Source organism: Pelodiscus sinensis, chromosome 1 (assembly GCF_052426305.1).
Source record: "Pelodiscus sinensis isolate ZL-2025 chromosome 1, ASM5242630v1, whole genome shotgun sequence".
Taxonomy (NCBI): domain Eukaryota; kingdom Metazoa; phylum Chordata; order Testudines; family Trionychidae; genus Pelodiscus; species Pelodiscus sinensis.
In genome coordinates, this window is record NC_143052.1 from 102,930,154 (window position 1) to 102,944,363 (window position 14,210).

Here is a 14,210-nt window from a genome sequence, read left to right on the forward strand (position 1 = left end):
ATGGTTCAAGAGTTCCTGTGCCTCATGTCCCTGCAGTGAACTTGGCTCTCTGGCTGAACTACATTTCCCATGATGCATTGAGGTTTTCTTTTTGATTGAACCGTGGTGGTTCTGAGAAGAGGTAGGGCAATAGGACCATGAGGCAACCAAATTACAACTCCCCGTGAGGTACCGCGGCAGTTTAGGGAGAGGCAGATTCATATCAAACTGACATGAAAAACCCCACCAACATTTTGCTTTGTGCAGCACATAAAAATGAGACATTCTGATGGGGAAATAACCAAAGATTTCATTTTTAGCTGCAATTTCACAATCAACATTTTTCAGAACTCTTCATTTCATGAAAAACGTTGGTATGTCAACTTTTTATCCTGATTCGGGGTGAAACAACTGCTGCAATAACAGAATTCCCTGCAGGAAGGAATCTCTGATTTTTTTTTTTTAAACCAACTCTAAGTATTATTGTTTGTTTATTACAGGTTGGACCTCCCTGGTCCGGCATCCTTGGGACCTGACCAGTCCCAGATGGGGGATTTTGCTAGACCAGGGGAGGTCATATCTGGCTCCCCTGTTATTGGCTCCCCCCAGCCCTGGATCAGCCTCTGGCCTCCTGGCTGACTCCCCCTTGCCACCGGCCTCGCTGCTCTGCCAAACCCCCTACCTCCTTCCCTGCTATGCTGTGGGCAGCCCCGCTATGCTCCTGGCCCTGCTAGGTTTCCCTGCTGCAGCAAGCCAACCTCCTGGCCCTGCCAGCCTGCCCCGCTATGGCACACTGAGCTCCTGGCCCTGCTGGGCAGCCCTGCTATGCTCCTGGCCCCTCTGGGTTGCAGTGTGCTGAGCTCCTGGCCCTTCTGGGCAGTCTCTCTGGGTTGCACTTGGCTGCCCAGATGTGATGCGCTGGGGAGCCCAGTTGTCAGCCCTCCATCAGGACACTCTGGTCCTGGAACATCCCTGGTCCAGCCACATCCATCGTCCTGCAGGACCAAGGAATCCCGGATCACAGAGGTTCAACCTGTATTTATATTTTTGTGGCATCTTGAAGCCCTGCTCATGGACTGGTGACACCACGGTGCTAGATTCTGTACGAACACAGAACGAAAAAAAGCCCAGTCCCTGCCCCAAAGAGCTTATAGGCTAGAAATGGGCGACTACAGAAAGAAACCTCTGAGTGCAGAGATCCCAGGATGGTAAGGGGTGAGCCCTTTATAACATCCTCGTTAGCACATAAATAAGTCCAGTAGGATTTAATTGGAAGCCAGGTCACACTAGGCTTATATTGGAGCTAAGGTGATAGAAGGGAGTTTTACACTTAACTCTGCTACAGAATTTGCACTGTAGATTAGGTTTGTGACCTCGCTGATAGGGCCTACATGTGGTATGTACTTCTGTGGAGCTGTGTGTGTGACTGAGCCTGTTACAATAGTCTGTGCCACTGTAGTTCTGGTTCCCCGGTCAGTGGGATGCAATGATAAATTCATTGTTCTGATGGTTTTGCATGTCGTGCCTTGCTGACCAAATCAGTTCCCTTTCTTACTACGGAGTGTCCTTGCTCTCCAGCTAATCCAAGACCTGCGATACCTGTGGCAGTAGATGCCTGTGTAGAATGTGGGTTCTCTTGGGATTCAAAATTATTTTTCTGATTGTCCTGCCCTATGATTTTACCCTCTGTGGGGATGAGTGAATGGATTTTGCCCTTGAGATAGTTGAACTGTTCTTGCTCTTGCTCCCTGCTTGCTTTGCAGAGCTATCAGAGGTGCTCTGGACCATGGTGATGAACATTGGACTCAAGAATAGTGGCTGGGGAGGACTTATTGGGGTCTTCATCATCTTTGCCATCTTTGCCGTTCTCACAATCGCGATCCTGCTTGTCATGGAGGGCCTGTCTGCGTTCCTGCATGCACTGCGTCTTCATTGGTACGTGTCCTGCGGGAGGATTCTGTACCTCTTCAAGCTATGGGAGCATATTCCATTGCACTTTCTGGGAGACGGGGGCACACTTCTTGAAGGTGGGGGGAGAAGGAGGAGGTTGTAAGTACCTAAATACAAAATAAAACTAGCCATGTTACTCTGTAACTAAAAAAACTTAAACAGTAATGGTCCTGTAGCCCCTCAGAGACCAAACAAAATATATAAATAGTATTTGAGCTTTCATAGGCACAACCCACTTCTGTCCTCTGAAGAAGTGGGTTGTGCCCCCAAAAGCTTATGACATTATTTATGTATTTTGGATAGTCTCTAAGGTGCGACAGGACCATTATTTCTGGGTAGATGCTCATAGTTCTTACCAGATGTTTTCTATTCACAGCCATATGATTGCGTCTCAGGCTTATGCCAGAGTACTGCTGGCCAGTGCACATCTGGGCCTCTCATGTTTGAACATGGGAAGACGTGCAAAAAATATGTAATGATCATATAGGGTGGCCAAACTGAAACCTCCAAAGTCATGTCTGTTGGGGCGCAGCTGATGCTTGTAAGCTGCTTGCTGGCGGTAGAAGATTTAGTACGTTAATTCGCTGTTCCATCTGCACGTGCGGGATCAGACCCTTTTCTAAGAGCTTACAAGAAGGTAGACTGATAGGTAAAACAAATCCAGTGCAAGAGAAAAGAAACTCAACGGCTGCCCTGGAGTTCTCTTGGAGGGCTTGTGTTGTGTACTTTGCACTGCATGACTTTCCATGGCTAACCACACAGTACAGTCAACAAAAACCAGCTTGCAATGTAAAGTGTGGAAGCACTTGATATGGGGCTGGAGGGCCTGAGAGGTTTGCTCACTCAGATTCCATTGTATTGCACAAAGGAGTGAACATGGCTGCCGCGAGTGGTTATCAAAGCTCTCTCGGATATTCGATTTAGTGCAGGAACAAGGGGCTAGTTTTCCCTGCTACCAAGGGTGATTTTCCCTTTACGGGATAGCATTTGCAGACTGATATATGAAAGGGTCTGTACAGCTCAGTGGCTCTTCTGGATTCCTTTGGCAGCCACAGTCGTTACCCTCTTTCAAATGCTTCACTTTCCTCCCTGTACCATACGCCCAGGGAGGTGGCAACCAGATCTCTCAAGAGTGGTACTTTCTCCTTTAAAATATAGTTGTCAGTGATGCCGTTGTTGATCCTGCCCTTTTCCATTATGTCAGAGGGACCCTTAGGAAATCCTACCGCAGCCACCAGATCCTAGGCACAGCACAAGGTGGTAGAGATTCCCGGAAACTTGTGCATGTTTCTGACCCACCCCCCACGCTCAACACTGTTTGTTAAGCTCCTGGTCTCTCTTGCACTGGAGCTATTTTTCTCACAGCTTGACTTTTAAATGTTCCTTTCTTCCCTCTCTCCCTCCCCACACCCTATAGTCTCATAGAACATATTACGATACCTCTCTAACTCCTCTTTGTGTTTATTGCCCCCTATTAGGGTGGAGTTCCAGAACAAGTTCTACGTGGGCATGGGGTATAAGTTTTCCCCATTCTCCTTTAAGCAGATCATAGATGGAACTACAGAAGAGTAAAGACAACTCACTGCAAAAATCCCTTACTTCTGGGACCACGTTTTTTTTTTCTTTCCTTGAAACCGATGACACTGCAGAGTGCAGAACCCTCCTCGAGAGAGCTTCGAATTCTCTATCGTTAAATGGAATTGTGGCCACTACATACAAGCCAGATGCTAATGTCCGAGATGGGTCAACAGTCTGTCATAATTGGGCAAAAACCTTAATCTAAAAGGTGACCGTTTTTACATACACAGAGACAACACCCAAGCATATTGGCCAGATCCTCCTGCATCTTTCCATTGAAGTCAATGCTTATGGTTGGCCTGTTTGTTGGAGTCATCTGTCTACTCTTTGGGTTAAAGAGGCAGTGTACTGTTTTGAAATAAATTAAGTATCTACTTACATGTGCGCTTCCCCCTTTGCTGTCCTGCTTTGTGATTTTTTTTGTTTTTGTTTTTTATGAAGACATTTAAGTATTGGGTTAAATGAATTCCATAGGTCAGTGATTCCCAACTTTTTCCCCGTGGAGGAACCCCTAAAATGATTTTTCATATCCCGAGGAACTCCTACCTATGAAAACGTTTGCTTGGCCAGAAAAAGTTGCCAGCGGGGAGCGCAATTCAATTACTACTAAATTATTGTCAAGAAAATGTATTTGTAAAGAGCTGTTATATATATGTATGTCAGCTTGCTGTGTAAGAAAAAATGTTTTAAATTATTTATTCCACGATTTCTCCCAGAACCCCTGACGATGGTCTGCGGAATCCCAGGGTTCCATGGAACCCTGGTTGGGTAACACTGTCATAGGTTATCAGATGACAACGGCATGTGATTCATCCCTCTACAAGATTGCCTTTCGTAATATAATGCACAAACACAATTCACAGTAACTGAGAATAATGCCGTAGTACAAGTTGGCTTCTACTATGACAAATGGCTCAGTATCTTATTTGTGCCAGCACTTAACATGACTGGATTACTGGCTTTCTCAGACATTGTCACTTTAGAAAAGAGTTAAATATGAATTACACAAATACAAGGCCACACCAGCTGCAGCGCAGCAGTAAGTTCTTTCCTGGAGACAGTTTGCTCTGGGGAATCCTGACAGAAGATGGCTACTTCTATACTGCAAGAAGAGACTGTGCAAAGACCATGAATACATAATGAATAGGGAGGACAGTTGCCTTAGTGCGATCCCGTTGAAACTGCACTCTCAGGGCTTATGCACATTTGAAATGCCAGAGGTGGGTGAACTATGGCCTGCAGGCTGCCATCGGCCCATCAGCTATTTTTATCTGGCCGTGGAGCCAGTGGTGTAGCTAGGACAGGAAAAGTGGATGGGCCCAGCTTTCAGGTGAGTGAGCAATGATGAGGGGTGGAGAGTGGGCAGAAGGGCTGGGTGTGGGGTAGGAGAGAAGGGGCAGAAAGGATTATATGTTCAGGAGGGATCTGTTGCCTTGTGAAGATGGGAGGGGATCCAGTGCTATGAGAAAGGGACAAGAAGAATCTCATGCTCCAGAGAGCAGGAAGGGGATCGGGGTGAGAGGGATCTGATGCCCTGGGGAGAGGGACAGAGAGGGGAGGGGGCATCCAGGGCCCTGGCAAAGGAGGGCAGATGGGATGGGGAACCCAGGGCACACAGGCTGGCTCAGCAGGCACCCGGGGCACACAGGCTGCGGGCTGCACCTATGGGGCAAAGAGGGGGCCTCACCGGGGTTTGAGCTCTGCCCACTCCTCCCAACTCCAGCTCGGTTTCCGCCCCAGTGCTAGCCTCATGGAAGTAAGGCTGGGGATGGAGACTGAGGTTGTGTTGGCGGGAGAGACGTGAGACCAGCTGGGATGAAGAGTCCCAGCCTGTGGACTCGGGGAGCTCTGGACTTGATTGAGTGTGCCTGGATGCTAAGTGGGTGGGCCACAGCCCACTCAGGCCCATCTGTAGCTATGCCACTGCCTTGACTTCCCACTGGGAGCTGTGGCTCCACATGGCTCCCAGAAGTAGTGGCACGTCCCCCCTCTGGCTCCTATGCATCAGAATAGCCAGAGGGCTCCCTGTGCTGCTCCCACCCTAAGCACTGCCCTCCCTGCAGCTCCCATTGGCTGGGAACCATGGCCAATAGGAGTTGCAAGGGCAGTGCCTGTGGATGGGGTGGTAACTGCCTGCCTGGGCCTCCATGTAGGTGCTGGCAGGGAGACATACTGCTGCTGCTTCTGGAAGCTCTTGAGGAAGTAAGTGCAGCATAGAGCCTGCACTGCTGAGTCCCACCCCACCATGCCCCAACTCTGTTCCCCAGCCCCAATCTCCCTACTGCCCTCTGAATCCCTAAGTCCCATCTCCATACAATTTCCATGGCCTGATGTGGCCCGTGGGCCAAAGAGTTTTCCAGTTGCAGCGTAGACATTCCCCATAGGGATGGGAGGAGTACTTCTTCCCTTTGTTTGTGTGCACACACGCACGCATCCACAGAGACACTTTGTCTTTCACACAAGTAGTAGCACATCCACAGTAATACTTTGTGGTTGCATTCACATTTTGTTTTTCTCCATGTTTTGCAGAGGTTGACGAGAAACACCCATTGAGAACTAAGATGGGGCAAACTGGTCTGGTGTGTGTGAACGAACACACAGAAAATAATTTGCTTATGCGAGAAGAGGCAGGTGAATTACCTGGACAAATAGTTATTTTATCTTTATGGCATTTTTCCAAGTGACCAGAATGTATCTGGGAGACGATTACGTGAAATGGAATATGTTTTTCTCTTCAAGTTTCCTTTTGGCTTGAACTCAACATCTGAAGCGGGGAAAGCAAATACACTTAGATAAGTTAAAGCAGGAAGTTCAGATTAGTCCACAGGTCCCCACCTGTGGGGTGGCCTCCCCCTAGGGAGGTTTAGAGGAAAGTTCGGGGAGGGACTTGGCAGGACCCAGGCCAGCCCCCGTGGAAGGCAGGGAGAAAGTTTCACCCAGTCCTTCTCCACTTCCACTTCTGCTCCAGCCTTGGCCTGAGCCCCAGCTCCTGACTTCATTCCCAGCATTGGCCAAGGCCACTTCCAGAGCTATGATTCTTGTCCCAGCCCTGGTCTTGGCCCCCTTTCTCTTCTCGGCAACTCCCCCCACAACCTCTGAGGAGATGCAGCCACACTTCCAACCTCTGCTCCAAGGGGTTGGGGGAACAGACAGGAATAAGAGGGACATGACCCTGAAAAGTTTGGGAACCACTGGTCTAGTGGGTAGGGAGCCGGGTTCAATGCCTGGGTCTCCTGCAGATTTCTAGTGTGATCTCCACCAGGCCACCTGGTGCCTCGGGTCCCCATTTGCAGAATGGGGATAGTTCTTCCCTGCCTCACACGGGTGTTGAGTGCACAAAGCCCATCAGTGCATGGAAGCTGTCAAGTACTGTGTTGATGAGGCCATAAAAATACAGCCATCCTCAGCCCCGGGTCCCAGGTGTGCTCTGGATGTTTGCATCTCCTGGCCTTACTCCACGCCCTGGCGACATCCCTAGTTCAGAGCGCAGCACTTGGGGAGGACTCCACGCTGTATTTCTGAGCAGGGCTGTGGAACAACAGAGGTAACTAGTAACCAGTTACGAATGGTCCATTCCAGGTTTGACATGAGACCCAGGGTGTGCTGCAACGGGAACTCTGGGGTTTCTAACCTATGATGTGTGCCGCTCAGGGATGAGCTCAAGAAAGCCGATAATTATCTACCAGCAGGTCTTAGCACCAAGTCCTTACTCATGCTTTACTCACCAGTGGTACACCTCCCATGGGACTCCCTGGGAATTCCGACTAGAGATTTCACAGGAAGTACATCAGGGAAAGTAAACTCTCAAAAGCCTGAGGCTTCACAGATACCTGCATATCTCTTGGGGTGATAAAGCAGAAACCTCTTGTGCGGTGTTGCCAGGGGCACTAACAGCTACCACTGTGCAAGTTCAAACTATAAAGAAAGGTCTTGTGTGTCAGACAATAGTTGACAGGTCCAAGACCACCAGTTGACAAACAGTCCTTAGCTAGCACACATGGGTAGCTGTGCCCAGTCAGAGCGAGGCAAGAAAGTGTTGCCTGTGTATCCAGGTTTTCATACACCCTATGACTGTATGGGGTGGGGGTGGTTTCAGATAGTTAGGGGACAAAAGCTACACAATGGCCAAAAGTGGTCAATACAAAAAAAAAAAAAAAAAAATCAGCACCTCATAACAGTTACTGTGGAAAATTTCAACACCACACAGCTCTTTCTCAGCAAGTATATTTAGTCATAAGGTGAAACCATTATTGAAAAAAAAGGAATTAACCATCATTCTACATGCATGCTAAAAAGCTTACTGAAGGTCACTGCCCCTCCAGGCTCAGGCACTAGTAAGCGTCAGCTTTTCAAATCCCACATATGGGTTTTTCCTGTGGTTACACTTTCTTAATTGTCTCAGAGACAGCACCTTTCCCTCCATGGCTCATTTAGACTTTTCATCATGCAGCCTGGGCCTTCGAGTTTGGCCCCATGTGATGGGAGATCAGCAGAGAGCGGCCCACACTTCATGGTGTAGCTTCAAAAGGCTGGGGTTTTACATAACCAGCAGTGGGGGAATTTGCATTCATCTTCTAGACCTGTGGTGGTCCACCAGTTCTGAAGCAATTGCCACTATAGTGGCTACTGCAACTGTGAATTAGCCACCCTCAACCAGTCAAATAGCCACATTGTTCAAGCCAATTAGTCACATTCAACTGGTCAACTAGCCACATGTGGCTAGCATGTTGGATGCAACGTTCTGGACAGACCCAAGGAAAACCAGATAACACTTTGGCTTGCGTTCTCGGCTGGCACATTGTTCAATAATATCCTTTGGGCCCCGAAGCTCACATCTTCCCCACCGCCTTGAGGTTACATTCCCATCCCTGCGCACAGTAATGCATACACCTTTCATCTAGTGCAGTGGACCCCAAAGATACTTGAAGTCAGGTTGCCCAAGGATGTTTCAGGAAATTGCTGCATCTGTCACAGAGACCTGCCCACTGCCCACAGGTACTTATAGAAAGCAATGATACTGGACAGCAGGCAAAGACATAACAAGGTCCAGTGCCTGGTAGCTGGAAGGTTACAAAATTTAAACTTGAATGTGGGGGCAGGTTCTGCTTGGCCAAGCACACTGAGGAATGAGGTAAAGGCTGTGTCACTTGGACTCTTTCAGTCAGGCTCAGCCATCTTTCTAAAAGCTATGTTCTTATTCCCCCACGAGGAGTTGTGCTAGATGCTGCAGGAATCCCTGAGTGAAATTCTGTGGCCTGCCTTACCCAGGAGGTCAGATTAAGGGCTCATAAAGGTCCCAACTGGCTTTAATCTCTATGAAGATATTCCCTTGCTTCAGCATCCTTTTAATGCCAATGAACCCTATGGGCTGATTATGCCCCATGTTAAGAGGTGTTTACATCTACTTTCTCAGACATGGCCGCCTTTCCGCCATCTTTTGGACCAATGCTTCTCACCCTGTCACACATCACTTGCGCTCCCATTCTGTCACTGACACAACTGTCAGGAGCCAAAATTCTGATCTGCATCACTCTTACCAACAGTGTCCCCATTAAGGACTGTAGTGTAGTGTGTCCTCATTTATTGTGCTTGTTGCTTATTTTGGCAATTTCCTATTTTATCTTGTGGTGAGGCACTGGCCTGAGACCCAGGAGATATGGGGGCCACCCTCCTCTGTATGACTATGGGCAAGTCATTTAATTGCTCTGTGCCTCAGTTTCCAACCTGTAAAATGGGAATAACAACACATTACCCTTGTTTTGACTTGTCTGTTTTTTATTGTAAGCTCTTCAAGAGTAGGAACTGCCCTAGCACATTGGGACCCTGATCTTGGCTGAGGTCTCTTTGAACTACTTTACTACATATAATAACTTTGAAAGGCTACCCTTCTGTGTTGATCTTTAATAGGGTGCCAGGGGTATTCTATTTCATCCCTTCTATAGTTGCTCTTCTTAGGTAACGTCTGCCTTCAACTTTCCCTAACGAAAACTGCTCTCCCATACTAGTTAAATCATAAATCATCAGTGCAAAACATACTGCTTGTATTAAACTAGATATACAGAAATCAACATCAGCCAGGCATGGCAGCATCAGAGGAAACAGTTTGGAATCTCACACTCCCAATCATTATGTTAGGGGCTTCCATCTTTTAACAAAGGATGTCGTCCCATCAGTTTCTTTGTGTGAGTCTGTGAATCTGACCCCCCCCCCCCCACCGCCCCCCCCCACACACACATTCATTCGCTGGTGAGAGAACAGGAAGCTCTGCATTGCCCTCAACATGCTCATATTATGTACAGTTTTGCATTGTGATGACTATAATCACATCTCATGCTTCAAGGCTTTAGTTGATCACCTGAAGGGGTCAGGAAGGATTTCTTTCCCCCAGTGCACAATTGGCTAGAGGTAATCCAGGGCAGGAGAAGAGGGTGAAGTTGAGGCAAGTGGGGTTTTTTCCTTCCTCTGGTGCCTCAAGGATTGGTCAGAGGAGGAAACCAGACAACAGCAGAGCTGCAGTATTGCTCTGAGGTGGTACATGGTCTTTTTCCCTGGACCTGGTTGGTGCGCCTTGCTCACCTGCAGGGTCAAACCGATTGCCATTTTCTGGATCAGAAAGGAATTTTCTCTCTGGGGAAACTGGTGGGAACCTCTTCTCTGTCTCAGGGCCTGGTTTGCCTGCTGGAGTCATCTAGGCAGCTCTCACAGAATCAGTTCTCTGCTAGCCTTGAGCATAGGCCTGGCCTGGTCTTTGCCTGTGGAGCACAACAGTTTAGCTTCCTGAGGAGTTAAAATTCCTTTAATCGGACACAAATGATTGAGCTCCAGAGCAGGGCAAGAGTGCGGAATGGAATGGCCTGTGATATGCAGGGGACTAGATGATCTAATGATTCCTTCTAGTCTTAGAGGCCATGAAATTACAGGTTGGTGTTGCCCTTTTAAGAGGGGACAGGTGAAATGTTGTCATGGTGGAGGTGTGGCTCAAGGATATAATCTGCATATTTTAGTGTAAATGCCTTAAAAACATTTCCTGGAGGCACAGGGTGGTTTGACCTATTAGGACACAGTAAGTGCAGCAACTTGCTATGGAAAAGCTGGAGGAAGTTTTGAAACCCTGCATTTAAAACCCAGCCAAGCCAGAGTTGAAAGATTTACAGAGGGAAGTGTGTGCCTCCGGCTAGGAAGAACACTTATTTATGGAAGCTGGCTCCAAAAGCAGCAATGCAGCTAGTGCTTTAAAGTGAAAATAGCCGACTATTTAACACTAGACAAGCGGGAAGAGACATTTCCCCCTTCCCCCCCAAGGTTCTGATCTTTCTCAGGTAAGAAACTTTCACTCAGAAATCAAAGCCAAGTCCCGTCTAGGTGGGGTGGGATTGTTTGAATGTTTGTGCATCAGGTCCAGAGAGCTGTGGGGGTTTGCTGTGATGCAGACTGTTATCTGAAGGCCTGGTGAGCAGCTGTGTATCTCCTATACCTGCCCCACCTATGGCCCCTATCTCCTTTGCTGAGGAATTCTGCCAGGTTTCTCACTGTGAGTCATGTAATCGTTTTGTATTATCACTGTCCCACAAAATGAATCGCTCAGGCTAGTGCATTATTTTGGCGGGGGTTGTGGGGAATGTATCACTTATACAGCGCTTCATGTTTTCAAAGTGACTTACAATTATTAATCAGTTCACCTTTCTGACACCCCAGGAAATACAGAAGATTCTAGCGCTTGTACCGGAGCAAATAAGTTTAGAAATGTTTGGGGGTAGGAGACAGGAGGGGGAGCAAACCTGCACTTTCAGTAAGAGCTATAGGAGGATGTCTTGGAAGGATTAAAAAATGGATAAAAATTTCACACCAGCTCACTCATTCCTTCAGCTATAAAAGCTACAGCGTGGTGTGTAGTAGGATAGATGTTTGCAGATTTCAGTGTCTTCCATGATGCAGCCGGCAGAAGCTACCTTATGCACAGAGAAATGAGCCTACTGGGTATGTGTTTGAGGTGCTGCTCTTTTGTAGCTGTGAAACAAGTCATATCTGCTGGACCTAAGGGTGCTGCCACACCCCCTGGCTTGAAATGGTTTCTACTCTATGCAGAATTTACAGTGTGGGTCAATGGCTCTCCGAACCTCCACTATGCAAATTCTTCCAGCATAGCTGAAACAAGGAAGGGTAGCTCAGTGGTTTGAGCACTGGCTTGCTAAATCTAGGGTTGTGAGTTCAATCCTTGAGGGGATCGTTTAGGGATCTGGGGCAAAATCTGTCAGGGATGGTACTTGGTCCTGCCCATGAGGGCAGGGGACTGGACTCAATAACCTCTCAAGGTCCCTTTCAGCTCTATGAGATAGGTATATGTCCATATATTATATTATTATTAAAAGGTCTTTTTCTCACTACCTCCACAATAGCACTGAGAGAGAGCTATCTGTGTATTTAACAGTGAACCATCCAGCCAGTGTGGGAGCACTAGAGCGTCATTAAAAAAGGTAGAGCCATCGGTTAACATTCATTTGCCAGATACTTTCTTTGCGATAGCCTTCATTTAGGGTTCTGATGGGCACCTCACTTTCAAACAGTCTGAAACAGTACAGGCCGTGGGGTTGTTGCCATGTCAGTCGCAGCCCAGAATATGAGTTAGATGAGGTCGATGAGGTAATAGCTTTTCTTGGACCAACTTCTGTAGTTGAGAGACACGCTTTTGGACCACATGGAGCTCCTCTTCTGATCTGTGAAAGGCACTCCAAGCCTCACTGGGATGCGTTTCCTGGACCTGAGGAAGAGTTTTGTATACACTCCAAAGCTTCTCTCTTTCACTGACAGCAGTGGGTCCAATACACGATATATTGCCTCACCTGCCTTGTCTCTTTCTTGAAATATGGGTTGCTAAACGATTGGTTCCGCCTTGAATTTAGCTATGGCGTTCTGGCTACTTTTCCCAGACCTGAAGAGGAGCTCAAAAGCTTTTGTCTCTCCCCAACAGAAGCTGGTCCTGTAAATGATATTACCTCACCAACTTTGTCTCTGACAGAGTCTATGCATGGCATTAGGACAATAAGTGGCCTGAGGGCTGAACGTGGTTTGCCAGGGTCAGCCCCTGGCAGGTTGTTTCACAGCCACTTGCAGCTTCCCCTGGCTGGGAATGGCGAACTGTGGCCAATGAGAGCTGTGAGCGGCCGTACCTGTGGACGTGCAGGTAGATAAAGTGTTTGGCGGCCTGCCAGAGCCTAACCCTGGTTGACAACGTGTGGCCCATGGGTCGCTTATTGCCCACCCCTGAATTAGGGCCTCATCCGGTGCCAACTGAAGTCAATGACTTGGCTTTCACTTTTACAGGTCCTAGAAGCTAACATACTTCCCATCTCTCTCTCCTGTCATCTGGTCTAGTTACCTGCCTTCCAGCCCCTAATCTCCCCTATAACATGCTAATTAGACTCATCACTTCACTGCATAAAAGCCAGCTCTGCAGCAGCTTTTCAGCAGTGCAAAGCAGCACTGGGTCAGGAAGTACAGACAGAGTTATTTGAGATAATTAAGACTCTGGCCTTCACAGTTGAGCAGACATTTCCAACCTAGAATGAAGCTCTGTTCTCTTTCTAAAGTCTCTCCCAGACAGTGCATTTTGGACACTTATAAATGGTTAACAATTAGGAATAGACAGTATAAGCCTATTACAGATATGAGTAGCAAGTGTAATAGATGGTTATAATCACCTTAAGGAAAGATGAATAAGCTATACAATAAGCAGCCTATTGTCCAGTGGACTCTGTAACACTCTATAACAAATAATTAATCGTTTATTAAAACATTTATTCATCAATTATTAATCCTTTATAAATATACCTCAGTAAAGTGTTGACCTAATTTTCAATGTTTCTAAAATTCAATCTTTTTTCCATCTTTATATTTCCTTCTAACTAATATAATTGACATTTATCATCTTTTTAAAATATCATGGTTCATTCCCCCCCCTTCCAGACTCTGGCTGACTCTCTCCAAACTATTTTCTTTTCTAATTTGGCCTTTTGGTCTCTTATCTATTTTTACCTTCAGCGTTCACCCCCTCTGCCAACTTTTCTCACCTCCATTGCCTCTCTTCCTTCTCTAAGCCTGGCAGGATGGGAAACGGCATATTGGCCCTGTGCCTGGAAGCAACGTGGAATGTGTTTGCAAGGGTGACTGAATGAATTTCTTTGTCACCCTCTGGGGGACACCACCCAGCTCACAGTAATGTCAAAAAGAGCCTTCCACTGATTTCACATCCCAAATGTGTCTGAGCCCACAGCTCTGCAGCATTAGTGAAGACTCTAAGCTTCATCTCCCCAGCTAGCAGAAGAGCCTTGTGATTTCCTCAGTAACAAACCAGCCCTTTGGGACCTGTTTCCTCTGCCCGTGAGGCAGTAGAATGTGAGAGGGGGGCTAATACTTTTTGCGGAAGCTGGGTAAAAGAACCTCATGATTATTTTCATTGAAGAGTGACACCAACAAGGGTTATATAATGGGGGTTAGGTTGCACAGAACACACTGGCGGTGTTGTTCTCGAGCAGCAACAAAGGGCTTAAGAAAGAGGGCTTAAGCGCACAGATGTGCAATTCCTTTTTGTATGAGTGCAGGCTGTTCCTACCTGCTGGGTAGAATTTCAAAGCATGTTATTAATAGTGATTAGCAATTAGAGAGCTCATTATGTCTTTAAAAGAGCTTACCCAGTGGGAAGTAAT

General features: G+C 47.3%; 1 protein-coding gene across 1 annotated transcript in view; it reads left to right on the forward strand.

Moving 5' to 3' along the window:
• The window catches only part of ATP6V0A4 (ATPase H+ transporting V0 subunit a4), a 46,261-nt gene extending 42,374 nt beyond the window's left edge, over nt 1-3,887 (forward strand). The window contains exons 20-21 of the mRNA XM_006138060.5: nt 1,743-1,914; nt 3,408-3,887. Of these exons, the coding sequence (XP_006138122.3) occupies nt 1,743-1,914; nt 3,408-3,501 (266 nt within the window). The 3' untranslated portion in view covers nt 3,502-3,887. The remainder of the gene's footprint in view (nt 1-1,742; nt 1,915-3,407) is intronic.
• Nucleotides 3,888-14,210: the final 10,323 nt, after the last annotated feature.